Source organism: Excalfactoria chinensis, chromosome 13, assembly GCF_039878825.1.
Source record: "Excalfactoria chinensis isolate bCotChi1 chromosome 13, bCotChi1.hap2, whole genome shotgun sequence".
Classification (NCBI taxonomy): domain Eukaryota; kingdom Metazoa; phylum Chordata; class Aves; order Galliformes; family Phasianidae; genus Excalfactoria; species Excalfactoria chinensis.
In genome coordinates, this window is record NC_092837.1 from 2777936 (window position 1) to 2805535 (window position 27600).

At 51.5% G+C, this 27600-nt stretch overlaps 1 protein-coding gene across 1 annotated transcript; it reads right to left on the bottom strand.

Moving 5' to 3' along the window:
• Nucleotides 1–1242: 1242 nt before the first annotated feature.
• Nucleotides 1243–14802, bottom strand: PITX1 (paired like homeodomain 1). The gene is made up of 4 exons (XM_072348402.1): nucleotides 14741–14802; nucleotides 6878–7059; nucleotides 4003–4208; nucleotides 1243–1782 (listed from the first exon to the last, which is right to left on the bottom strand). The coding sequence occupies exons 2-4, from the start codon at nucleotides 7038–7040 to the stop codon at nucleotides 1243–1245; spliced, it is 909 nt and encodes a 302-aa protein (XP_072204503.1). The 5' UTR covers nucleotides 7041–7059; nucleotides 14741–14802.
• Nucleotides 14803–27600: the final 12798 nt, after the last annotated feature.

Below are 27600 nucleotides of genomic sequence, written 5' to 3' on the forward strand. Positions count from 1 at the left end.
GGGAAAACGCTGGAGAGTTTTCGCATCGCTGGAGGGTGTCTGCGTTCTCACGACCGGGGATACTGCAGTCGTTTGGAAAGGACGAAGAGGTAGGAACCTGGAGCTGCTTAGGATCGGGAATGACTGGATTATAGCTTCCAACTAAAGAAAAAAACATCAAGAATCATGCATTTTAAAAACAGTTTATTCAACGGCCAAGGACAATGAGCCGGCACAACGTAACGGCGGATATAAATATAACCTTATATAAGTGGTTGACCCTTGTCATTATTATACCTAATATTTTAACCATTTCCCCCCGCAGAACCGACTCTGCGAATTATATCTTTTTTTTTTTCTCCCCTCCCTTTTTTTTTTTCTTTTATTTTTTTAATTTATTTTTTAAATCTTTTTTAATTTTTTTTTTTGTTGTTATTTCTTTTCCTTTTTGTTCCCCCTCCCCCCCCCCCCATCCCCCTTTTTGGACTGCGATACCGTTTCTCAGTGGTAAACATCACCCGAACTCCCCCCATCTCCCCCCACCTCCCCCCCCCCACACTCCACCCTCGTGCGCCCGCGGCCGCCGCCGCCCCCAGCGCTCCCCCCGGGCCGCCCCCAATGGCCGCGCTGCCTCGGGGAGCGGCCGCCTTACCACCTCCTGTGCAAGTTCAAGTAAACACATACAACCCGCATCATCCAGAGAAAAATTGCAACTCATCCATGTACCAGATTTCGGTGTCTCTTGAAAAAGTTTTCTGGTCCGTTTCCGTTTTTTTTGGATTTATTATTATTTTTAATTATTATTTTTAATTATTATGATTGTTTTGGTGGTTTGCTTTTTAATGGTTACTATTGGCTTATTTGTTTTTAAAGCGCTGCTTTGTTGGTTGTGTCGTCGGATCTCTTTTTCTATTTCCTTATTTATTCTTATTTTTGTTGTTGGTTTTTTAGACAATCGAAGTCCGCAGAGCTTTCGGGTTTCGTTTTATTATCATCATTATTATCATTATTATTTTGCCTTCTCCCCCCCCCTCCCCCTTTTTTGTGCTGTTTCTTTCCCTCTCTCACTTGCTCGGGTTTTGCTTTTACACATCATCGGGTTCCTACATACACACACACACACGCACACATATATATATATATATTCATTTCCGTTTAACGTCGCTTTGTTTCTGCTTTATTTTGTATTTTTTTTTTCTTCTTTTTTTGTTTTTGTTTTGCTTTGTCGGCGCTGTTCGTCGGAGGTGGTTCGTGTCAAGTCCATCAACTGTTGTACTGACAGGCGTTTAGGCTGGAGCCGGGGCTCTGCAAACTGCTGTAGCCGAAACTGGAGTGCTGCTTTGATTTCAGTCTGAGGCTGGCCAGGCTGGAGTTACAAGTGTCCCGGTACACGCTGTAGGGAGAGCCCGGCGGCCCATAGGGACAAGCGGGTGACGACATGGCCGAGTTGAGCGATGAGCCGCTGATGTTGTTGATGTTGTTGAGGCCAGAGTTGGCCATGCCCGGCACGGCCGAGTGGCCCATCCCGGAGGGCATGTTCATGGAGGAGATGCTGCTGGGAGCCGAGAACATGGACTGCGAGGAGAGGGGGCTCATGGAGTTGAAGAAGGTGAAGCTCTTGGTGGAGAGCGGCGCCGGGGTGAGGCTTTTGGTGGCCCAGTTGTTGTAGGGGTACCCGGCGTACATGTCGTCGTAGGGCTGCATCAGCCCGCTGAACTGCGGCACGTAGCCGTTCTTGCACAGGTCCATCTGCTGGTTCCGCTCCCGCTTTCTCCACTTGGCTCGGCGGTTTTTGAACCAAACCTGAGGGAGGAACAGGCCACGGTCAGATCTGCCCCGCCGCGCTCGATGCGCTCCCGGCCGCGCAGAGGCGCGCAAGTAGCGCTCAGACGCTCCCGGCACCCCCTCACCCCTCAGCCCATCCGGGCAGACGTCCCCCACCTCCCCCACGCTCCGGCACGGCCCCAGTCGCTCCCAGTCCCACCGCTCCCGGTCCCATCGATCCCTGCCTCTCTGCTCCCTGTCCGCGCATCTCCGCTCGCAGCCGATATTCAGAGGCATCTGCGAGCGGGGCTGCTCGGGTGTCCGCATCCCCCTCCGCCCCTCTCCCCTCGCCATGGGGAGAAGGCACGGCCAGCTCTGATTAGGGCCGACTCGCCCCGGCTCCGCCGTGTTTCCGAATGCTAATGCTGTGTAATAAAAGTCCCCTGTTACAGATCATAAAAAAGAGGATTGGATTAGTATGTTTAGGTTTAAAAAAAAAAAAAAAAAAATCAGTCCCTGCATGGCCCTTGGATGGATGCAGCCTCTGCCTTTATATCTAATGAGAATTTACAGCCCTGACTGGGGAACAGAGGAGCAGGGGCCGCTCCTGGTGTTTGATGCAAAAACCCGATCCAGGCTCTCTCCTATTTTATTTACTTCTTTTCTTTTAGGAAAGGGTTTGAGCCCCCGCGATGGGATCCATGAGCCGGGGCAGGATGGGGCTGCTCGGCTCCCAGATTCTATTCCCGGGTTAAACCCGGCAGCACCGCGCTCCGTTTCCAGCCTCCTCCGCCACCCCCTCCTCACTGCGCTCGGCCCCGCGGAGGCTGCGCTCCTCGGAGCGCCCCGGCCCTCCCCTCCCCGCTCAGCGATGGCGCAGCGCTCTTTCACCGACGCTCATCGGGATGGAAAAAACTGCGAGGGAAGAAGGGATGGCGGAGTCAATTGAAAAAATAACAATAATAAAAAAGAATCCCGTATTAAATACGAGGAGGAAACGAAAGGCAACGTTTTCAAAACCTGTAATATACTCCTCGGAAGGTGCTTCCAGACAGGAATTTCCTGAAAATGAGGGTAATAGTTTTAATTATGGCTCCTAGACATTTTAAAGGAAGGCCCTCACAGCAAATTAAGGTTAGATTTGCAATCTGCAATCTCAGAACATCAAACCAAAACATCTCCACACAGAGGGAGAACGAAATGATGTTAATGGCCACTCGTATATTAGTTTTATTTGCTTCCTGAAATATTCCAGCAATATTAATGCCGTTCGGTCTCCTCTCGGGCTTTGTTTTGTTTTGTTTTAAACGCAATTAGTACAATGCATTCGGATGCGGAGCGTGTTTACTCACGGAAGATTTTAAACGGAATTGTTTGCTATCCGATTGGATCACTCGGAGTTTAACTACTAGAAAGGGCTCTGAGGGGCTGAGGGGTGACTCTCGAACTCCCTTTTTTCCTCCCGGATTTCTGCTCCGGCCCCGTCCGGGTGTGAACTCAGCGGTACCGAAACCACGCGGGGAAAAATCTCGGGAGGAAAAGGCGAAGGGAGGTGGGAAAAACTGCTGCGGATCGATACGGCCCGGGCCGTTCCGCTTTGGTTGTTCGTTGCAGCGCTATGCCGCACGTAAATCTCTCTCTAAATAACCGCCGAGGCTATATATACTCCGGGATGGCATCGGCTCGGCTAGGAGCCGTGGAAAGACCCAGCGCCTTCGCCTTACAGGAATGTGTCCACAGCGCTTATTGACTTTGGAGGGCGGTCTCCCCCCAGCCCCCGTCCCTCGCTTTGCCCGCAGTCCCGAGAGCAGCGGAGCCACCTCCGGCGCTGTCCCCGCGAGGGATGCGCGGCAGCTCCGCACTTCTCCGCTCGGATCCCGCGGGCTGAGCCACGATCCCGAGGAGCCGCGGAGCGGTGGTTTATTGGGGACGGGGTCCTCTTTATTAACGGGATTATGGGGGTAACTGGAGCGATACGAAGGGCCCGAGGGTGTGGATCAAGCCGAGGGGTTTCACCCCACAAACCGGCTCCATCCTGGGCTCGGCCCGGTCCCGCCGCTCAATTTTTGAGGCCCGGCACATCCCTAATTCATCTCCGCAGCCAGGAGCTGAATTTCTCCTCTCCAATCTCACTACACCAATCTGAACAACCAAAACCAATCCCACAGCGGCCGAGCGCTGTTCGCGGCCCCTCTCCCAAAAGGAGCCGCTTCCCTCAGCTCCCCCCGGCCCAGCAGAGCCCCGCAGCACCCAGCTTACCCGGACGCGGGGCTCGGTGAGGTTCGTCCACACGGCGATCTCCTCCCTCATGCTCATATCGGGGTAGCGGTTCCGCTGGAAAGTGGCCTCCAGCTCCTGCAGCTGCTGGCTGGTGAAGTGGGTCCGCTGCCTTCGCTGCTTCTTCTTCTTCGCCGGGTCGTCGGCGGCCCCGTCCTCGTTTTTCTGCTCTCCGCTTCTCTCTTTTTCTACGGTGGGATGTTGGGGTTGGGTATATATATATATATTTTCTCATACATTTTTTTTCTTTTGTTTGTTTGTTTGTTTCACACCCAAATAGACGCACACAAAGGCAGCCCCCCCACCCCCCACCCCCGGCCCTGCCCGCCCCACTGCAGCCTCGCTTGGGGTACCCAAGGGGATCGAAACCACAGCACCGAGTGCAGCCCGGCCCGGCCCGGGGAGACCGCGGGACCCGCATGGCTCGAACTGAGGGGCGAAAGGGATCGAGGGGAGCAGATTACAACAGCGGCATCGCCCTCACTGCGGCCCACGAGTTTTTCTTTTACTCCTTTAAACCTAAGGCGCGATCTTTGCTCCGTTTTCTTTGTTGTGTTCGGCCGCGACAGGAAACATTGGAAGGGCAGGGGTGTAAAACCCGCAGCAATTAATTGCAAAAGTCGCCCTCCCTCTTTACTCCCCCACTTTTTGTTGTTGTTTTGTTTTCTTTCTCTCTCTTTTTTTCCTTTCCCCTCTTTTGCTGCTTTTAGGACCTGACTGTTTATCTTAACCCCGGGCCGAGCAAAGCCCTCTGCAGAAAGAAAGAAAAAAACTAGTTTCGAAAGAAGCACAAACAACAGAGACAACAAAAATCTCAGTCGCGTTTTGGCGATCGGGATTTGAGCACTATAGAAACAGGAATGCGGGAATCCCTCCCGGCCTCGCGGCTGCGGGTGACAGAACCATTCGGAACGCACTCCTGGGTTCTCTCCGAACTCCGGTTCGGCCGTGTCGGAACGGCACAGCGAGGCCCGAAAGCAGCTCGATGTGGGCCCGGGGACGAGGGGTTGGGGGGGGGGGGGCTGAGACTCCGAGCAGTGCCGCTGCGGGATGCGAGCACCTTTGCCCCAAGGGGAACTCCGCGGGTGCGCAGCCCGTCCGCTCCCCCCGGGCTGAGCTGTGCGCCTTTCCCGCAGGCTCAGGCGGAGGCGGTGCGGAGGCATTTCTGCAGCCCTAATCCCTGCGAGGTTAAACAGAATCGTGGGCTGCGTGCGGCTGACGGGGTGGGGGGGCTCGGGGGCTCGGCCTTGAAAAGTCACCCTTCGCTCTGGGTGCCCTCCGGAATAAAAGGGAGGGAGAGAGAGCTTCTACGGAGATCCCAACGCGGTGATAGGGCCGATCGCAGCTCGGATGGCCTCTCCCGGCGTTAAGTGGTTTGCAGAGCAAACAAGGCCTGCAGCAGCCCCAGAGCTGCCCCGGTCGCTGGACCACCGAGCAAACAGAGAGCAAAGCCCCCCCTTCTTCACTGCCCTCCCGGGGCCGCCGTCCCCAATCGCGGCCCGGCTGTGCGGGGGAACCCGGGTGGGTGTGTGGAGCGAAGTGCTGCGGCCGCGGCCCCGCGTTCAGCCCCGCCGTGATTTCAGCTGAAACCCGGCCCTTAAATCGGCCTCGGTGCCATTGCAAAACAGGGAGAGCATTTGGTTCAATTGGCATTTGTGCCTTATTTTTTTTTTTTCCTTTCCCTCTTTAAAAATAAATACATAAGAATAATAAAGAAAGAAAGAAAATGCGAAAGGTATTTTGTAGCTCCTCGGAGATTAAAAAAAAAAAGAAGGAAGAAAGCAGCAGGTCTTCAGCCCTGCCCCGCACCGAGGGGTCACATAGAGGGGTACGGTAAAATGGAGCAAATCTCCCTCTCTAATCTCCAATAATCCCCTCTAATCTCGGAGTCCCTTCCAGACGCCGGTCCCTCACTGTTTGCCGAGCGGTGCGCAGCGCTGCGTATCGCCGTGTGCCGCTCGGCCCTGCCTCGTGCTGCAGCGGCGGGACCTGCTAACACCGACACGAGCAGCAACACCGTTTAAGAAAATAATATGAAATGAAACGAGAGAGAAACTCCTGCCGAGAAACGCAGAACGGCCATCGGGGTCCTTCCTACAGCTTTTGTTTCCCTCTCCCAGCTTCCCTTGTGTCACCCTGGAAATGTTGCTACCTCAATTAAAATACAAACTGGGAAACCACAGCTTTCCCTGCAGCCCTCGCACATGAAGGTCAGGGCGCGGAGAGGCTCCTCAAAATGCGCAGTCCCCGCGCAAAGCCCAACGCTCCCTCCGTTCTGAGAGGGACTTCTTATTTTACATATATTTTCTCCCTCTTCCCCCCCCCTCCCCCAGACAGTAAAATCTTTTTCCATGTCCGCACCGCCCGAGCTGGAAAATAAACCCCGTCAGAACTGACATGATTTCACAAATATCGGCCAACAGCTCGCTCCTCGAAAAGCACCCTTCCCTTCAGAGCGATTAATTAATAGCTGTTTAAATAATTAAGAAAGAAAGAAAGAAAGAAAGAAAGAAAGAAAGAAAGAAAGAAAGAAAGAAAGAAAGAAAGAAAGAAAGAAAGAAAGAAAGAAAGAAAGATGGGAAAGGAGAAACGAAATCAATCACTAAAGCAACTCCAGGATGGGGCTCGGAGGCCGCGCGTGTCCTCTCCGCGGGTGACAGCCGCTTCGTGCGGGTCCCTCTCACCCCTTCCTGGGGTTCGGAGGGGATGGGGACAGCAGGGACAGCGGGAACAGCCGCCCCCCGGCCCACACCGCCGCTCGCTGCTGCGCGGCACCGCCGAGCGCCCCGCGGAGGGAAAGCGCGGAGAGGAAGGGGGGAGGCGCGGGGGGAGCGGGCCGGGGCCGCGGGGGGGTTACCTGGCACCTCCGTGTCGGAGGATTCACTGGCCGAGTTCTCGATCGGGTCTCTGGGCTCCGAGGATCTTTGCAAATGGAAGCTGGAAGCCATGTCATGGGAGGGTTGGGGTCTCAAGCTCTCGGGCAGTCTCTCCAAATTCATTCCACCTTTAAAGGAATCCATGGCGGGGGCGCCGGGCTGCCTGGGGGAGTTTGCAGGTGTTTATTCCACACAGAAAGGAACAAGGAGGTTTGTTTTTTTTTTTTTTTCCTTTTTTTTTTTTTTTTTTCTCTCTCCCTTTTTTTTTTTTCTTTTTTTTTTTTCTTTTTTTCTTTAAGGGAAAAAAAAACAACACAACAAAAAACAAAAAACAAAAAGCAAATCCACTTATTACTAACAGTATTATTTTAAGGGTGTCGGAAGAAGAGATCTGGGCAGCGCCTGGAAGCCGCCGGGCTCTGCGCGGGGAGAAGCACGGCAGTCCGGCCGCATAGGCAGGAAAGTGGTAAAGATCCCTTATAGAGAAACGCGAGTTGCGAGTTGGACAGTTTAAAGCTAAAGAGATTAAAGTGACCTGCCCTAGAACAAATGCCTGTAGTTAAACGGGGCTCCTCCCCCTGAAGGTTAAAACCTCCCCGTCTCGCTAATGCATCACTCCCATCTAGCGCTCGCCCAGCCCGGCCGCGCGGGCGGACCTGCCTGCTCGCTCCCCGCCGAAGTTGCGCGCTTTTTGCGCGGCCGCCCCGCACCCCTTCCCCCCTCCCGACCCCTTCGTGCGAGCAATGCAGCTTTGAGGGTGCTCCCCCCACAGCCCCCCACTCCGCCTCTCCCCAACGCCTCCCCCAAATACCTCGCCGAGGTATCAAAAATATTTCATAACGAATGGAAAGGTGGAAAATCATTCCCAGCCGTGCGGAAGGCGGCTCGGCCCCTCCTCCCCCTCTGCCTGCCCTCAACCTCCGGGGGGGTGGGAGGGGGGAGTTGGGGGGGTGGCAGCACCCCGGGCCTCCCTTCTTCCCTCGCAGGTTGTGCCCGTTCGCATCTCCGCTCGCATCCCCCCCCCTCCCCCCCCGCGCCTCCCTACCGAGCAACCTGCGCACCCCGCGCAGCGACCCCACGGCGAGTTCGAGTCCCGCGAGGAACGGATCCCTCCGAGCTGCGGGGGTTGCCCTGGGAACGGCCTCCAGGGATTTGTGCCTGATTCGGTTTTATCCCTTTCTAACACTTCTTTATTCTTTTTTTTCCCTTCTCTCTAAAGGGCAGCAGCGCTGCTCTGGGGGACGGGGCGAGGGGATGCGAGAGGACCTCGGCTGCGCTCTGCCCGGGGAAAGGAGCTTCTCTCCTCTTTATTTTCTCTGCTCACTTTAACTGATCCATCCTGACACTCTATTTTGCTTTCAAATCAAGTAAAGATGTGGGAGAGAACTTTTGAACTGTTTTATGGAAAGTGGAGTGAAGCAATGCTGCAGTGCGGGCTTTTTTTCCTCCCTCACGGGGCTGATGCGTCCGGCCCTGCACCTCTGATCTCCAAAGCCTTTTTGAAGCTCAGGGTGTGCACAGGTAGGTGCTGTCACACTCAGGTCTCTATCCATTTTCTTTCTTTCTCAGCGCCGCAGCCGATACGCTTCACAGATCCCTCTTTTCTTTCTTTTTTTTTCCCTTTCTTTTAAAATTATTATTATTATTTGAATTTCTGCGGGGCCGGAAGAGGGGCAGCCCCGGGCAGCTCTCCGGGGGCTCTCGGCTGGAGCCAGGGTTTCTGTGTTGGAGGGCGGCTGCCAGCAGCCCGGCTGCTCTGCTCTGGCTATTTTAAACCCTCTGCTCACAGCAGCTTGAAAACCGGAGGCGGGATTTTTCCTTCTTTTTTTTCATTTTTCTTTTTCTTTTCTTTTCTTTTTCTTTTATTTTCTTTTTTTTTTTTTTCCTTTTTTTTTTAATTTTTAAATTTTTTATTTTTTTTTATTTTTTTTTTTTTTAACCCTCAGCCCAATTTTCACTTTCTGCTCTATAAAATGCATCTTCAGAATTCGTTCTAGGATCAAATCCCTCGGCTGGACTCAAGGAAAGGCTCAGCCAGGACACAGAGGCTTTTCCTGGGATAGCTCCGAGGGTGCCCCTGGGGCATGGGCCTGGCAGGAGGGGGGGAAGGGAAGGGCTCCGTGCCTTGCCCGGGTTCCTGCCCTTCTCTCCATGTATATCCGTGCCCAAGCCATTTACTGCACACCTGTATACGGACCCAGAGTATCACACCGGGAGATGTGCGTATTTTATTTGCCATATATATGCCTTATATATGTCATACATATGCCTTACGTATGTCTTATGCATGTCGTACGTGGGTCTCAGGGCACCCTCTTGCTCTGCTCTTTAGGAGCTGGGAGGGCTCTTGTCCCACAGTTCCATCTCCACCCTAGAAAGGACTCGGGACAACATATTGTCGGGACAAACCGATCCTCCCAGATTTGCATTTTTCTCTTTCCCCACCCAGGCCATCTGCGTTTTAGGGCACCGGGGACATCCCTTCTCTGCATCCCTCTCCCCTAGGCATTACGTCACGGCCATCCCTGCGTGACGTCACGCCCCGTTTCCCCTGACGTAACACCTTGAATCTTTTGATGCTGGATGAAGGGAAGCGAGGCTGCAGCCATGGGGCAGCCTCCCACCCAACCCCGCGGGGACACCCCCTGAGGGAGCAGTGACCCTCGTGGGCGTGGGAAGGGCCGAGGAGAACTGGAGCTGGGGGCTGTGGTGGTGTGGCTTGGGAAAATTCCTCTCAGAGCCCTCCCGAGCCAGACCCGAGGCCCACGCAGCCGGGACTCCCCCGGCCGAGGGATACAGGGCCGCAAATACACCGCTCCTTTCCTCCTGCCATAAATAATGCAAGAACGAGCCGCGGCTCTTATGAATAAACCAGAGTTGGCCATGCCAGTGGTAACTCCGTTAAGAAGAGGATGAGGAAGGACCGAACTGGAGAAGCACCCAGTGGTCTCGAAGGGGCCCACAGTCCCTCCCCATAGTCCCGGGACGAGCCTCGAGCCAGAGACCCTGCAGGAGCTTTCCTACTTTTGGAAAGGAGCTCCCACCCCCGGCTGGCGGCCGCTTTTGTAGCCAACACAAAACCACCTGGGCCGTATATCAGGCAGCGAAGTTAAGAAGTCTCCGCCAGCTTTTCCTCTTCAGATTTATTAGCATTGTATGGACTCAGATTCAGTCTATAAATTATTGGGAATCGTTATGAAAATGAAAGGGTCTCCTCCCATGTGCACCTCTGCGCGAGAGGAGAGTGAAGCCCTCCCAAAATAAACACATAGGCAAACAAACAAATGCATAACAATAAAAATAGCAGCAGTGAGGCGAAGGATAAGGGAGACGTTCCCTAGCCAAACCAAACCCTACCCAATCCAACCCAACCCAACCCAATCCAAGCCCAACCAACCCAAACTGACTCAAATCAATTCAACCAAACCAAACCAAACCAAACCAAACCAAAACAAACCAAACCAAGCCAAACCAAACCAAACCAAACCAAACAAAACCAAACAAAACCAACCCAAACACGACCCAACCAAACTCATCCAAAGCAAAGTCAGTCAAAACAAGCCCAAGCAAAGCCAAGGCAAACCAGCCAACCTTCACCTGGCGACCCTTCCCGAAGCCCCGTGGAAGGGAGTTGACTGCAGGAAAACAACGTCAATAATAAAACCCTCCCAAAAGTGCCCGGCTGAAGGTGCGGGGGGTGGTGAAGGGCCACCGCCACTGACTGTAGCAGGAGACAGCGACAGGGAAGTGACAGCCGCTGGAAGCACACAGCTCCTCTGTGCGCATAGCCGGCTGCGCTGTGACAGGGGCATTTTTGAAGCTCCCTGGCAGTGAAAATGCCCCCAGCAAGAGTAGATGAGCGATTATTAGCCTCCAGCCCATGTCTCCAGCCTTTGCTGCGTGGTTCTGATCTACGGATACCCACGGGGGTTGGGAGGAAGCAAGCAGAGGAGATGCGCACAGCATGCGCGGATTGCGCGGTGCCCCGCGGAGCTCGGACCGCTCCGGTGGGACGGAATTCGCTGTCGCGGTGTAACGGGGGTGGTGTTCGTCGGTGCTATGTCCTGTGTGTCCTGCCCCAAGCAGCATCACCCTAACAGAGCCATCTAGAAACCCGAGTGTACGCCCCGGAGCAAGGAAAATCTCAGTACCGTCCTGTTGGGGCTGATAACACCCCGCCAGCATGGCTCTAAGGGGAAGCCGAGCAGTCCCCAAAAAACGGAGAGCACGAAACGAGCCCCGACACGGAAAGCTCTGCGGCCACCCCGTCCGAACCGGGTCCCCCTCGGGTGCCCAGGAGCGGGCAGAGGGAAGCGGAGAGGGGGAAGAAACCCAGCCGAGAGAGCATGTTAAATCGCTCAGGGTAGGAAGGTGGAAAATTACGCTGGCTCCTAGCCGGCCTGTCCTCCTCTACGCAGCCAGGAGAGCAATTTTCCTAAGAAGCTGAGCAAAACGAAATCAGCCCCTTTTGGATCTGCAGTCCCCGTCTCTCCTCGGCACGGCCAATCTCTGGCTCCGCGGGCGCTCAGGGTTCCCCCGGCCGCCCCCGCCACCCCCGGCCTCCCGGAGCCTCCCGAAGCCCCCCGTTACTCCCCGAGATTTGCTCGCCGGGCTCCGCGCTCACCTCGGGCTGGCCGGCCCTGCCCCACCGCTATTCAAACCCAGTGGGGAAAGAACAGTTTTCGGGGGGAAATTGATTGGCTTTTTTTTTTTTTTTTTAATTTTTCTTTTCAGGGAGGGGGAAACGGAATGTTTCGGTGGCATTCGGCCCGTGACAGCCGGCGCATCTCGGTGCCTCTCGGAGCCCCTCTGCACTTGGACCCCCACGGGCCCGGGTCTGCCCCAGGCGCAGGCGGCCAACGGCAGCGCTTCCAAAAAGTCGGGATGAAAAAGTTGAAGGCTTAATGTTTTCTGACAGATACAAATGATACCCCAAGGCTTTCTTAAAACGCGGCGAATGACGGGAGGAGAAAGGGTTTTCCTATTCGGGTTTCTGCAGCTGGAAGCAAACGGGGTAGGGGATTCTCCTCGGCCCTCCTGTCCCGAAAATTAAACCATCTCCCGGGATAACTCCGCTTTTCCCAAGTGCCTTCGGCACAGCCCCACTCTGGCTCTGCTCCGTGGCCCTCTCCGCGTCCACGAGCACAGAGCCATGCTCTGAGTAAACCTGAAACCGCTGTCAGCAGCCTCTCGGGTTTAGTCCTGGTTGTCCGCAGCCTGAACAGAGTGGGATCAGCAATGCCACGGCCAGAGGATGGACAGCTCGGGGTGCGGGGGCTGCTTCTTTCGGTGGGGAGAGCAAAGAAAGGGGGAAAGTGCCATATAGTCCCACAATTCCCTCTCCGAGCAGAGGGAACATGCTTTTCTTATTAATTGATGGAGGAAGGGGCACCGCGCTTGCAAGGCAGCCTGCTCATGTTACTCTATGCATCTTTAGGTCCGAAATGTGTTTGGTTTGTGGACTAAAAAAGATGCCTCCGGTGCAGGGTAATCTAAAGAGCGGGCACTCCGTTAGCGTTTTACTGTGATCGTTCTTCTGCAGAAAAAGGGGCTGCGTTTGGTACCACCGATGCTACGTTTCTTTGTGGGTTTCCCTCACCTTGTTTCGGACGAGCAACCTCTTAATTGCTGCAGCATTTGGATGGGGGAAACGCATTTCCCCTAAACAGAACATTTCCTGGAGCGCTGAAATATTCTAATAACGCGCTTTAATGTTCTCAGAACAGCCGTGAATCTCTGCAGGGCCACACGCTTCCTGCCTTAAAAGCAAAGTCGGCGAAACAATTCACCTTTGTGTGCATTCAGCACCCTTCTATTTTCTTTTCTTTCTCTCCCTTCCCTCTCCCCTCTTTTATTTCCCCCTTCTTCTTATTTTTCCTCCCACAAAGGCTCTGCGTTGCCCCGCGATGAGGAGCGGGGACAATTTTCTTTCCAGTTTCATTGTGGGAACGGCCGTATCTTAACGGGCACATCTGAGCTAGAGATAGGAGAACACCACCGCCTTCCAGAGGGCTGCGCTAATCAGCGCACGGGGCAAGATATAAAAGTTCAGGGCAAATAAAACGAATTAGTTTTATTAGCACGTTTAGGAGGCGGTCTAACGAAGGAATTCGGCTTTACTAGAGAATGTTTTCTCCTCCCCTTTTGTTATTTAAAAGCAGCATCTATGCGGGCTGTTCGGAACGAGGGGGGGAAATAAACGCACCGTTCAACCCGCAGTGATTTTCTCCGAGGAACGAGCTCTTCTCTCCACCCGGTAAGAGGACAGAGCCCGGCAAATACACGATTTCACAATGAAATCTGCTCGAACAATAAAACCGGTAGTAAAGGAGAGGCTCGGGCCGTTCGACGGCGGCCGTCGGGGGCAAATCTCTGCCCCGCTCAGACGACTAAACCGCGTTCGGGGAACGGTGCCACCGCTCCGGCTCTGGATGTCCAGGACTCGGCCCATATTTCAGGCACCAGAAGGATTCTGGGGACGTTCTCCAAGCGAAGCAGCTCTCAGCAATTATTTGGAAAGGCGGGTTTTAGCTCAGAGGCGCAGGGAAAGCACCCCTTGGTTTGGGAGGCAGAAACTACGTATTTTAAGGCTGTGAGGAAAGAAACAAACGGCGTCTCGGTCCTCACTACCCGCAATGTATTTTTTCTTCTTTATTTTTGTGTGTGTGAGTTCAGTTCGCGTCTCGGCGTTCGTGTTCGCTTACAGCGACGCTGGCAAAAGTTAAGGAATAAGGACGAAAGGACAGAAAACGCTCGTAGGGACGATTTTTTACGTGACACCTGAAAATTCTTCCAAAGGCACCGTCGGGGGGTGGAGGGGGAGGGAGGGAACTTCGCACGTCCATTCGACGGAGTTAACACGAGAAAAAAAAAAAAGCCTTTTTCCACCGCTCCGAGAATTTCGCCCCCGTTGGATGGAGCGGAGATGCGGGACATTGCTGGAGCGCGGTGGTTCCTAAAGGTGTGCTCATTCTTTTCAATCAGAAAGTACATAATGATACTACTACTACTAATAGGAATAATAATAATAACAACAACATACACGCAAAGAAAAAAAAGAGCAAAAAAAAAGCAGGGGAATGGAAGAATATTCTTTCCCCAAACAGATACTTAATTGAACGGCAGCCCAGGCTCTCTCCACCCGCGTCTCTTCCGCGGCCGTGCAGCCCCGGCTGAGCCCCCCGCAGCCCCCCGCGCATCCCATCCCTCCACCTGTCCCGGCTCAGCTCCTCCGCACTGCCATTCCATGACACCCCCGGGACCCCAATCCGGCCTCCCCATCCTATAGTAGGGGCCGTGCTTTGCTCCTCGCTGCTCTGAGTTGCTCGGAAGAAGAGCTTGGGGTTGAAAACGGCGCGCTTACGAGAAAATAATAATAACACAACAACAACGACGACGATAAAAATCTGAAATAAAGTGAGGTAACCCCTTTGGAATTGCGTTTCCATGCGTGTTTGTCAGTGCTGACGAAGCGCAGAGGCCCTGAAAAGAATTTACGCGCTAGAACGATGCCAGGGGCCGCGGCAGTGCGCGGGGCGCCGTGCTGCGGGGCGAGTGGCGACGCGGAGAGGTGAGGGGCGCAAACCCCCATCCCGCCGCCCGGCCCGGCCCCGCTTTGTTTGCCGGTCCGAACCGCGCAGTCCCCCGCACCGCTCCGCACCTTCGGAGAGGGGGAAACGAGGCCGGGACCCGAGGGACAAGCGTAGGGGGGGGAACGCGGCGCGTAGCACATGCGGGGGGGGCGGGACGGGGAGCGCGGGGCCGCCCGTGCGGGACGCGGGGAGACACGCGCGGGGAGGGTCGGGAGCGCGGGGACACGCGTGGGGCCGTCCCGGGGCACTTACCGGGCGCTGCGGGGTGCCGGGCCCGGCGGGCGCTGTGCGCGCCCTGCCCGCCGCTCCAGGGTTTTCTTCGGAGATTTCCCCGTCTCCTCCTGACGTCAGCCCCGTCCCAGGGTGCCGCACACGGGGGAGGGCCGGGGGCAGGGCCGGCCGCACCGGGAGAACGGCGGAACCCGCAGCCCCGGGTCCGGCATCTCCGTCCCGCGGCAGCAGCATCCCGGGTCGGGCCCCCCCGCCCCAAAGCCGGCGGCTCGGTGCTGCTCCCCGGGCGGCTCCGTGCTTAGGGTTCCACGGCCCCTGCCCTTTTCATTTCCTCCCGGCTGGTTTCCTTCGGCTGAGGGGGCAGGGAAAGTAATGGCCACATTTTTTTTTTTCTTCTTTCTTTCTTTCTTTTTTTTTTTTTAATTTTCCCCCCAGAGAGAAGCCCTGAAGAAACGCTACTGCTGCAGTGTTTGGTATGGAGGTGAGGCAGCAAACAGAGCTGGAGCAGGGACTGGAGAGAGGCCACGGGGCTGCAGGGATGAGTTGCATGGGTCTGGAACACTGTGCTGCCCCAGCAGCCCTACATCCCTCCCCAAATCCTTTATCCATTTTAATTTTCCAAGGGTAAGTTTTGCAGTTTCAGATGCTTTGCTGCCAATATATGCCTCCCTCTTGGGCTTTGGGGAGCCTAAAGGGTCATTCTGAAGAGAGCAGCATCCAATCATGCAAGGACCAGGCAAGCACTGCAGTGGGGACATGGCTTGTGCTTCGCTAAGGACAGAGGGATACACACGCACACACACCCGGCCCATAGCCACAGCCGAAAACCAAGGACAACGAATATGGAATGGATCAGAAAGATAAATAGCATAAAATCAGGAACAGTCCGGTCCCACACTTGCCATTTGTTATAGAGAGAAGAAGTAAATGGGATTCACATGTCGAGCATTAGCTGGTTGTTAGTCTGTAAGATAATATTAACTTTAGTGCTTGCTGGTTTACTCCAGTTTTCCAAAGGCAGTTCCAGAAGGCGCCCAGCCTGTAATTTAGGATGGCACACACTGTGTGAAAGAGGCTTTGGCACTGGGGCCTACCAGCACATCAAGGTGATATTAACATAATAAAACGTTTGGAGAGCGAGTAGGAGCTCATAAATTAATGCATTCTACTGTTTTAATGTGAGGAGCTAACAATGCATTTCCTGTTGGGCTGATCGTCCCGCTGCAGCCTAACAGCTGTTTTAAAGGTGCTGTGAAATTAAAGAGAGGGAAGACGATTGTCTTTAAATCAATGTTTAATGATGTGTTATTAGGAGAATAAGTCTTTCTCCAGCAGCTGTTTACATGTCGAGGATGGAGGGAGCTTCCCCGGCTGTCTTCGTGTCTGAGCAGTGTGGGTGAGATGCCCCCATGCCCCTCTTCAGATGGTCCCAGTGTTCCCATTGCAGGGTCAGGGAGGCTTGGTGGAGAGCTGGCACTGGGAAAGGCTTTGCCCAGGTCTTCCAGTGGGAGCTGAGGAAACTCCTCCAGGGTACTGAATGGCCACAAGGTTTTGAGTGGTGGCTATGGATAAGTGAACGTGGCAAAAGGTAAAGACTTCCTACCCACATTCAGCACAGGTCAGGGCTGCTGGCTTCCTTTCCCCATAACAAACAGATGTGCAGATGAGCGTGTTGTAAAGAGATCCCATGCCTCCTTGCGTAGGAGATGATCCTTGCTGGATATGAGCAGGCTGGGAGAATGGCTGAGCCCCCATGGAGGTAAAATGAGGCTCAGATAGGTCAGCAGGGCTGAGATGCCTCTGGCCATGCACTAGCAGCAGGCTCCAGGTGCTAGAAAAATACATGTACCTTTGAGGCAAGACGTGGGAGTGAGCCCTGGAATGTGGTACCTGAAATAAGGTACCTGCAATCATCAATCTGCAGGCGCCCAAGGCTTGTCATTTCTTTTGCGCTTGATCAGAAGATGTATGAATGAATTACCATATCCGTGGGTTTAAAAGATGGCCATCACAAGGCTTCCCACCTAGTGAAATCATCAGGTGGATTCAGCTGCCAAACGTACATGGGGTAGATGCTGGGGGTCACACAGGGTTACTGGGGGCTGATGGGAAGGTTCACCTGCTCTTGGGCACCTTATTGCCAGGTGAACTCCTGCTGCAAGCCAAAAGAGCATCAGATGGTCTCCAGACCAACCCAAGATGTTTTCTAAAGGGCCGTTTCCAAAACCAAGCGTGGTGGTACAAATTGCTCCCATGCAAACAAAAGAACCCCTTGTAAGTGCTTACTTTCATCATCACAAATGTTCATTAGAGTCTTTCTTCATTTCCAAATATAGCAAAGATGGCTCTCCAAGATTGCCTGTTCCTTTATTCATGCTCCGTTAGTGCATCTTTGGAATAGTGTCTAGGAGGCTGCACAGCTTCTCTGGGAGAAACGGGGATGTTTGGAACATGATTCTAACATTTCTAAACTTCCCAGAAGAGGCAGATTGTAAAGGAATAAGATTCTTTCTGTGCACGCACATTTGCTTTGGAGCCAAATGGAAAGGAGAGCTCAGAAGAAAAAAAATGACAAATTGTTTGGAAAATGTTGTCCTTCCCAAAGCAGACCTAACCATATGGGGGGAAGGCACTCAATACCGAATTTTTCCCTTTCAATCCTAGTCCAGCAGCCCTCCCATTCACTCTGCTAGGGGACTGCTGTGAGTCAGACCTGCAAGATCATCCATTCAAAGCTGGTCATATTTCCAGCACTTCACTCCTCTCCTATTCCCTGCTGAAACAAGATGGAAAACGTTCTCCCCTCCCCAAATTTATGACGGAGAGCAGTGGGATGGGACCCAGGGCCACCCCCATCCCTGCCAGCGAAGGAAAGGGCAGAGCTGCTCCAGTGCTCTGAAGAAATGATGATAGACCTGGTTTCTTCCTGGACAAAATGAGTGGTACATTCTGATCTTGGTGGAGAGCCGGAGCACAGAAAGTACTTTCTGCGGTGAGGAAACTCCTTCTCTCCTTTCAGTCATCAAACTTACCATCACTGTCATCTTTAAGTAATAAATAAGCTTGATATTTTATGCGTTCCCAACTATTAATGGTGACATTTATTGAAGATCAACAAAAGCTGCAGCAGTTGTGTACATCACCGGTTAACAGCATGGGCAGAGCATGCAAAACTTTGAAGAAGATGTTGGGGAAAGAGGTTTTGTGTGTGGTTGTGTTTATCCCCTGGTGACACGCCGCTAACAAGCTGCAAAGCAGGGATCACCCACAACAAACAAACACAAACAAACAAAGTTCTGTGGAGGGTGGTAAGGCTTAGTTTAATTCTCTTAGGCCTTTAAAAATAATTATAGCCCTTTTTGTGACAACTGGGATGGCCACACTGACTCCAATAAAACCGCCTGTTATTCTTTAGGAGTTACATTTGGAGATGTTTCCTTACACAGTGGGGATGTCAACGGGGGTTGATCTCAATCAATGCAACGCATCAGTGTGCATCTCTAATTGTATCTCTCCACTTTGCACGAGCAGTAGTTTTGACTCTGCAGCTTGTGGTCAGCTGTTTACTTGCCAGTTAAGTTGCAACACATTTAATGACTTACTAGAGATCTGTCTGAGCACTTACTGCTGCCAAAGAACAGGATCTGGGGGATTTTAGCATTAGTGAAAAGTTACTTAAGGTCTACATGTCGATCCAAGTATCTTTGCTGCAGTTATGTTTCATGCACTATAGATTTTGGGGAAGCTGATAAATGACATATATGCCTTAAGGATAACATGTACCCCATGTCCTCAAAATGTATCATTACCTCTGGCTCCAGATGTGCTGCGTATTGCTTGGCCGTGCTTTGCCAGCAGAACAACACTGTGGCTCACAAGCTTTCAGGGTGCAGTGCTGAGTTTTCACGTGCCACCTGTGAGCCCTTGGCCATTGCTTCAGCTCTGTAGGCCTTGGTAGGAAAAGGGACCCTGGGTAGATATGCATACTCAATTCTACTGCTAGCTGAGAAACATTTAGATCCATAGAATCATTAAGGTGAGAAAAGACCACAAAGATCATCTGTCCAACCATCACCACTGTGGTTTGGCTTTAGCAGTGAGTGACCAAACACACATTTAAGGGTAACTACATTCTCACTTCTGGAGTGGCAACTGAGATCATAGAAGTGCCATCTTGGGAGACCTATCACTGAATATTTCCTTTGTTCCTCCCACTGGGGAGGCTTTGAGCTGGGACAGGGGGCAGGAGAGCAGAGAGGAGCAGAACTGCCTCGACTCTTGCCAGTGGGACCATCTATCCATCTCCATGCACCATCACTGCTGTATTCATTACCATTAATAACTTCTACAGTTGTTCATTACCATTTAAGTGCCTTGTGACCATCTGAAACTCACCTCTGCCCTGCACATGGGTCCCAGGTGCTGATTTTTAGAGGTGAGCAATCTGGTCTGGGTGGGGCAAGGAGACAGGGATTTATTTGGCAGCAGTTACACTGCTTCCTGGCAGCATCCGTGAGGCCTCATACAAATGAGAACTGATGGCTTAATATTTTGTTACATTTTCCCACAAGAGACATTACCTCTTCATTGTGGGGATGGATTAAACTGAAGAGGAGATGCTCGGGGAGAGACTGCCCTGTGTTGGCCTTGAGCTGCCATGCCTTTGTCCCCTGCTCTGCCTCCTGCATCCTCTCCTTGCTGCCCCTGCACAGAAAATCCAGTGTGCACAGAGCACCTCTTTGCAAGAAGCTGTAGAGAGACATAAAGTCTAAAGGTATTAAAGGGCTGAGATCTGTCCTGCTGAAACATGGTGGAACTGAACCAAAAATGCTTGCAGCGATGAGAAAGCATCCATGGATCTCAAGTGAATGAGCTTGAGTGCAGACATGTTTAGAAAACCAATGAATTGTCATTGTGCATATCTTCAAAATACCCTTAGCATTTTTGCTTTCCCAATGGGCTCATCTACATCAGAAGACTAACCCAAGTCCCTCCTAGCCATGGGGCTGATCACAAGATAATCACCAGAACTGGGTACCAGGTCAAAATTACACACCCATGTGGAACGTGTTCGCAGAAGAGAAGTCCTCATTTGCCTGTGAGGAAGGGAATAAAGGCATTCATCCAGCCCAGTGAAACACCGTGAGATCTATGGGGGAAAAGCGCTAAGTACTGCAATTATTATTTACTATATATTAATATCAGCTATTCAGAGGATTTGTGTGTGGAGGAAACTTGGAGGATCTGGTCTGGCTCTGTGTGTGTCAGGGCTCTTGAGGGATTTTTTTAGTGTCTACCATAATTAGAGATGAGGACTGAGTGAAACTTTGTGGTTTTGCTCCAGAAGACATTAAGTTCAGTGAACTACTCCCATGTTTTTTGGTTTAGAAAAGAAAAAAAAATTCTTTCAGAATGTATTTCGACAGTGATTCAGTGGTGTGGCAAGAGTGGAGGCTCTGCAAAAAAGGATCACACTTGCCCATGAGGGAAAACCATCATAGAACAAGGTGAGAGTGTCAGATATCTTAATTCTTCTCTCTCTCCCCACCCCTGCAGGCATAATCCACCTGCTTGCCCTGCACGCAGTGCTGGCTTTGCCTCTATGTTGCTTGCAGTCATGGGGGTTTTGTGTGAAGTCCACCTGGCTGGGGATTCCCTTGTTCACCAAAGAAGAGCAGAGAAAACCTCACCGACCTGAGGGAGCCTGATTGTCATGTTTTGAAAGATGACACGTCCTGCTGGGCGAACAGCGAAAATTGCCAGAAAACATTTAAGGTGTGTTTGTATAATTGCTTACTGTATGCCTCGGGATTAGCGAGTGCATTTCGATGTTTAGTTTTAAGGATGAGAGTTTATTCTGCTTCGTGCTTATGTAAACACTGGGAGCTTGGCTTCTCCAAACCGGATGGGATCTTTGGTTGGCCAGGGCTGGTGTCCTGCCTGGCTCTGACTCACGTCTGATGGGAGATGTGCTGTAGGATCAGCTGGGCATGGAGCTCCCACCAGTCTGCTTCCATATCCCTTCCTCCTGCTTGGCTTTAAGGCCCCAGGAAATGTTGGAAATGCTTCTTCCAAGAAGTCTCAGCTCTTCAAAGACAGCATCTGCACACCTGTTGCTATGTGGACTTCACCACATCTTGGCCATGCTTGCAATCCACCATGAGAAACCTCTGCTCCTGTCACCGTGTGTTCCTGCAGCCTGTGGTCACAGGACACATGCAGAACAATTGCTGGCAGTTACAGAGTGTGGGTGGGGAATCCACAGTGCCTGCAACCACTCACACCCCTGCTGTGGTGTGTCTGAGCCGAGCTGTGGTTTGGTCTTTTTTTCAGCTTCAACATTTTTGTGACGTATAATAACTCTAAAGTGCATTATAAGCCAAGATTACAAGGTATAACATACGGTGAAATACTATATGGGCAATAAGGACGCATGAAAGGCTTCATACAAAGGAAGGAACCCACTGTGCATAACCCAGGGAGATGCTCTGGGCAACATTTAGGATTTGATTGATTATTATCCCTGGGATCCAGTGTTAAAGACCTTTTATTCATTAGAGTGCCCTCATCCTGCTCCTCCCAAGATGTCCCAGCCTTGGTGCACCAAAGCTCTCAGCAGTGACACTTCTCCCTCCTCACCGCTCTCCTGATGCTCACTGCATGGGGATCTCAGTGTAAGGCTGGAAGGAAGCAGACCTGCAGTAGAAGCGCAGTACAGCAGTGTGGGTTGGGCTCTCCACACTCAGGAAAGGCACATGGGAATGCTCTGTCCACTGTACACATGTGTCCCAGCCCTGCTGCCCTCCCAGCACCCAGTGCTTTTCGCAATAGCTCTGAAAGGTGATATTGTTCCAGTCCTGTTAACACCTGACACTGCTGAGCATCCCCAATCCCATAATTACAATGCAAAGGCAGTGACTCACATCCCGGTGAATGGCTCTTCCAGATGCCTTCTTCTTTTTGGTGACTGATTCTTCCCTATCGAGACTGCATGGAAACTCTCCCATTGAAATGATCATGCATCTGGTTTCCTGGGTAGGGTCACTGGTTTGTGTGGCACAAGGATGTCCCAGCTCTGACCTTTGATGCTGAGCTGAGACCAATCCCTGTTGCTCTCTTGACAAAACAGGCAATGGAAGAAGAAGGATACTGTGAGTTTGCTGGGAAGATTCGCATTCTTCTTTGTCTTCTTGTTTTCTTTCTAATTTCCCCCAGCATTTCATTTGGATCAGTTTCTTTTCCATTTCACTATTTCATTCTATGTAATTTACAAACAATGCAAAAATTACCCAGATCCACTCTTTATTTGTATTTCTTTTTTTGAAGTGCAGCTTGTATTTGGAGTATTTCAGCTGGAGTGTGGCAGAAATGGCAGTGCCCTGAAGTCAAGAGATGAGACCCACAGAGCTGAGTGCATCCCCAGTCTGACAGCAGTGACCCTCCTGGCAGGGCAGGGAACTGGTAGTAGCTTTGGTCTGTGACAAAAGGAGCATCATGCTAGAAGCACGTAGTGCTCGATAAGATATTCCTTCTGTAGACACAGAAAGGAAATATCCTTGGAGGCCAGAGGTAGGAATTACATTCTCCATTACGCCTGGCAGCACATAGCCCAGGGTTTAGTCATGGGCAGTTGTAACCATCTGAACTGCTGTGCTCCTGTGGCTGCCTTGGAAGGATTATTCTGCAGCCTAATGCATCTCGTCGTTGGGAAATATTTCCTGATGTTCAGACTAAACCCTTCCTTTCTTAATCTCATCCCATTACTCTTAGCTATGCCCAATGTAGAACTGTAAATAATTCCTCTCCCTCCTTGATGTTTACAGCTTCCAAATACTTGCAGGCTGTTATCATGTCCCTTCGCCATCTCTGCACATATTTGGTGCTTTTAATCTCTCCTTAGAACTCAGCCCACAGCCTGCGTCCTGCTGCCTTATCACAGAGCTCTGTGCTCCTCCCAGCCCCTTCCCAGCACCGCCATAGATGTGTTTGGGCAATTGTGTTTCCAACCTATCTTACTTCTCCTCTCCCAGATCTCTTCTCAGCTCCCACCCTCCATCCCGAGGGATGGGCAGTAAAGAGACACAGCTTCCCCTTCCCAGGGCAGTGGGACATGCTGAGCTGTGCGCACATCCCGTCTCACCATGCCTTTGTTTTCTCACCACGAGGAGATGTTAAACTGCAGAGCTTATTTGTAGGATTATCGAAGCTGGTGGCTGGAGAAGAGCCTGAGGGTGTCTGCATTCAGACAAGCACCTGCGCCCGCTGCCTGCAGCTGCAGGATGATGCTGCGAGGGGCAGAGGGATGCAGCACACACCTCCCAGCAGCTGAAACCTGAACTCCCCCCCCCAGCCCACCGCTGTGGTGTAAATTCACACCCAGAGCTGTTTTCTGACAGCAGGCGGAGGGCAGCGGCAGCCCGACATCCTGCCGATGCTGCTCCCTTCCTGACAAGCTGCCCGCCTCAGGCTGCAGGCTCTTGATGCTCATTGCAGTCATCATGGTATTTCCCCCTGGGTGCACTGCAGTTAATTATTGCTGCATTGGGTTGCAGCTATCATCTTCCCCTGACCCAGAGGGCCTGCGGCGATGACATGACCAAAGCAAGCAGGCAACTGGGAACCCTGTGCGGTGGGAACAAGGACTCAAGGCAGTTCTCCACCAAAGGGACGGCTGATGTCAGTGTGTTGGTGAGGAGCCCTCAGCCTGGGCACCTCCAGATGTCCCTGCTCCCTCTTAGGGAAGGCAGACACACATTTTCAGTGCTATAGAAATCATAGATCCATTAAGGTTGGCAAGCACCTCTAAGATCACCCTCCCTACCGTGTCCACTAGCCATGTACACAAGTGCCACATCTCCATGTTTCTTGAGCAACTCTAGGGACAGTGACTCGCCCCCTTCCCTGCGTAGCCTGTGCCAGTGCCTGACTGCTCTTTCAAAGGAGAGATATTTCCTAATATCCAACCCAAACCTCTCCACCCCACCAAGGGCAGCATCACCAGGTGTCACCATGGAGCAGGGCATGAGCAGGACACAGCTGTGCAGGCTTCGAGGGCTGGCAGTGACACTTGGCAGTCCTGTGCAGTGCACCTGTTGCTGCGGGCAGCTCAGCTGGCAGGCCCAGAAAGTATGCTGCCATTCAGAATGTTCTTTGCATAGAACAAAACTGGCACCTCCTGGAAATTCCAGAGTTTGGGAGTTATGTTGGCAAAGTGAGTCATGCTGCCGTATGCTTTGTGAAATGGGTTGTCCATGTTGTGCACACAGGCAATCCAACACACACTGAGTGTGAAGAGCTGCTGTCACACCTTCCTTTCCTTCAGGTTAGTAAATTAACACTATAGGAAATGCACCTAGGTTAAACAGGCAGTATTCCTTGCTGTGGTCCCGTGAGAAGCTCACTCATGTATGCAGAGTAACTCAGCATATGGCTGCCTAAATTTGCTGTAACCATGAGTATTTTAACAAAAGTCATTCTGTGATCTTGTTTGCACGTTGCATGTTTCTAGTCTGCAGCAAATAAATCAAGTAACTGATTTGGATATACATTATTTAGGCACAGATTTTTCCATGCTGCGTGCGTGGCTGCTGCAGTAGCCACCACTGGCTTTGCTCAACTTCAGGAGCTTTTCTTGCCCTGCACAGTGCAGTTCATCCTCTCTCCATTGTATGCACCTGGATCTGCTGATATTTGGGACTTAATTCACATTTTTTCCCATAGCAGGAAAAGGTTTAATTCTTTGTGGGGAATTCTATTGCTATCAAGCTTTGTGTAGAGAATAGTTTGATGCTGTGTGTATCCTGATTTTCCAGAGGTTTTGCTCAGCTGCATGTTTGCACAGCAGAATACTTTCTGCTGCTCTTCCTTTGTACCAGTTCTTTCAAGAAGAACAGTTTTGCTGTGACCTGATAAGCTCATACTGTTCCAATTGCAACAACTTGCCCACACGTACTGCAGTGTTGCATTGAAGGGCTCCCTCATTATTTCAGTGCAGTGTCAAGGCTTGCTCCATTCAAACATGTTTGTCTTATCTGGGAGAAGAAACAACCAACCATTTAGATCTGTCACTGAAGACAATTCATAATGTTAAAACAACACAGAGAGCAGTGTGCCATGAGGAATGCCTTGCTGTTATGGCACTGAGGAGGAAGCGAAGTTATACAGCCAGGTTGGAAATGAGCTCTGTGTTCCAGGCTGTGTGTGTGCCCAGAATGGGGAGCGTTGGAAGGGACACAATGGGGATGGGGCCACTGCTGGGCACCTCTGGGGGCTGCAGTGTGGCAGGTAAGCCTCTGTGCCATGCCACATTGTGGGGAGGTTTGTGGGGGCTGAAGCTTTTCTCCAGCTCCATGGCTGTTTGGAAGACCTACATGAAGCATTTCACAGCACTCCTCATTCATACTTCTTGTTTTCAGGCAAATGTGGCTAAAAAGATTAATTTCATATTTTTCGACTATTTTCATTTTTATGCTGCTTTAGGAGCTGGCAGGTGGAATAGAGATAACAATTCCAAATCCTCAACCTACAAGGCTTAATTCTTATACCACTAATACTAATTTAATCCTGACACAGGCTCACTGACATCAGGGGAATTACACTGATGCCATAGGAATTGTGCTGGTGTCAGCCCCATGGAGCCGTGGGGAGGCGAGGACGTGTCAGCCCCCTGGGGCAGTTTTACACCTGCGGAGCCCTCAGTTTGGTTGGTGAGCACAAACTGTCACTTCTGCCTTTTTGCCTCGGGAGCCCATCAGCAAAATGGATGTTGCCGTATCCCATTTCAAAACGCTGCTGCTGGTGATACAAGAATACTCCCAGGCGTCTCTTCTGCTGGGTTAATTTCATTTTCAGATGATAAAAGTATTCTTTTTTTCTTTTTAACTGTCAGGGTACATTTTAACTTCTAATTGCCGCTTTCAAAACCCTGCTTTGAATCAAATCCGAGCTGTCCCAGTGAATGACCTCAGCTCTCGCATCTGAGGTTTGGGAGATGTGTGTGGTGCAGTTGGAGCAGGGAGCTGAGATGGCTTTAGCACCATTTAGCACTGCTAGCAAAAAGCAGGGCACTGAATTTGCTTTAGCGCTCGTTTTGCTCTTGCTGTCACACGGTGCACAACCAAGAGCTTTCCTTCCACATGGATGTGAAGTTACCCAGCTCAACTGTCTGCACCTTGGAACCGCTCTGAGGTATGCGGAGCCAAACTTTGCTCAAATCAAGAGGTTTATGAAAATTATAGAGATGAATTTATTTAGCGTTTGGAAGCACAGAGTGTGGATGGACACCCCAGCTTGCATTCTCGATGGTGCTCCTGCTTTTTACCTGCTGGTTGCTGGGGAACCTCTCACTCATGTGTGGGGCTCGCAGGGTCCCTCTGGGAGGATTTTAAGACAGAGAGAGCAAGATCCTGAGGAGAAGCGGAAGGTCAACCTGCAGTACTGCCCTTAACTCACAAGGGATCGTTTCAGTTGATCGAACTAGATATTGTCATGCCATGGGGCATGAGTGCACTCCTGGAGTCTTCTGAGCCTCTCCTTTCTTTCCTTTGACTGCAGATATTCCTGGCAGCGGGACGTGGAGCTGTTTGCACTACTGATGCTGTGTTCTTGTACTCTTACTAAATGGAGCAGAGCAATTCCCATTGCTCTCAACCTGGATTCCATTGCCAGCGCGCAGTTCACTTGGAAAGCTCTGGTCTGATCACACACATTCAGCACATGCTTTTATAAGTGGTTTCCAGCACTCTCCATAGAAAGAAGGGAAAGGGATTATGATCCTGTGGAGACTTTGGAAAGAACTGAGCATAACCCTGGTGTCCAGGCTGACATTCAAGATCTTCAAGGCTATTCAAGAGCTCTGCTGCTCTTTTGCGCTGCTCCAAGGCAATGGACCAAACAAAGACAATCAGAGGTGGCTGAACTCCTCATTTCCAGAGACATCTCTCCACACAGACCCATCTTGTCATCGGTATTTTGCTGATTGCTCCCAGTGTGTGGAGAGATCTTGCATAAAAGAAACATCTGTTTTTTTCTCCTTTTCTACCATTTCATTCCATTCAATGCATTTTTTTTTCTTCCTGAAATGCTCCAAGACAGGATTCCAAGCCTGACATGCTTGAATTTTACTGGGTTCTTTGCACACGTCTCTGGCAACGGTCTGTAACCCTAATTATGATGGTTAGCAGAAGTTCAGTACAACTGAACTCACAACTAAAGTCCCAGAGCTGCCTTTCCTACCTGAAACCAAGATTTCGGGACTGCTCAAATTGGGCATGGCTGCTGAGGAAGCCTGTTGGTGCATCTCCAACATCAGGCTGCTTCTCTGTGCTTCACCCCTTGGAGCCCTGGTGAGCCATCAGGTCCACCAGACCCAGGTTAGGTTAAGTCAAAAGAAGCACGAGACAAAACAGGGAGTTCCCTGCCATTTTTCCCCAGGAGCTTTGGACATATCCTGGGATAAAGGTGAGAGCTTCCCTCTTGCAGAGCCGTGACAACATGGTTCCTACCCTGTAGCACTGGGTTCCAGTGCTGGATTACTCAAACCTTCCCTTTTTTGATGATTTTCCAGTATATACTGCTGTCCTTGCAGGAAACAGGGCAGCAGTAGCTATTGTATCAGAGCTCACTGAATCTTTCAGGAGTTTTGGGTGTTTGGGCTCATGCCCCAAGGCTCATTTCCATCTCTGTTTCTGTTGCTGCTCTTTGGTCCCACAGTAGCTCTGATGAATCCTTTTTCCAATTTAGACTCCTGTTCCCAGGGGAAATACATTGTGATCCCCCCTGGCTTCCTTCTGGGAGACTCTCTGTTTGAGCTTTGAACTTTACAGGAAACATGAGCAACAGCCATAAAATCTCAATCTCCATTGTCTCTGGAACAGCACTGC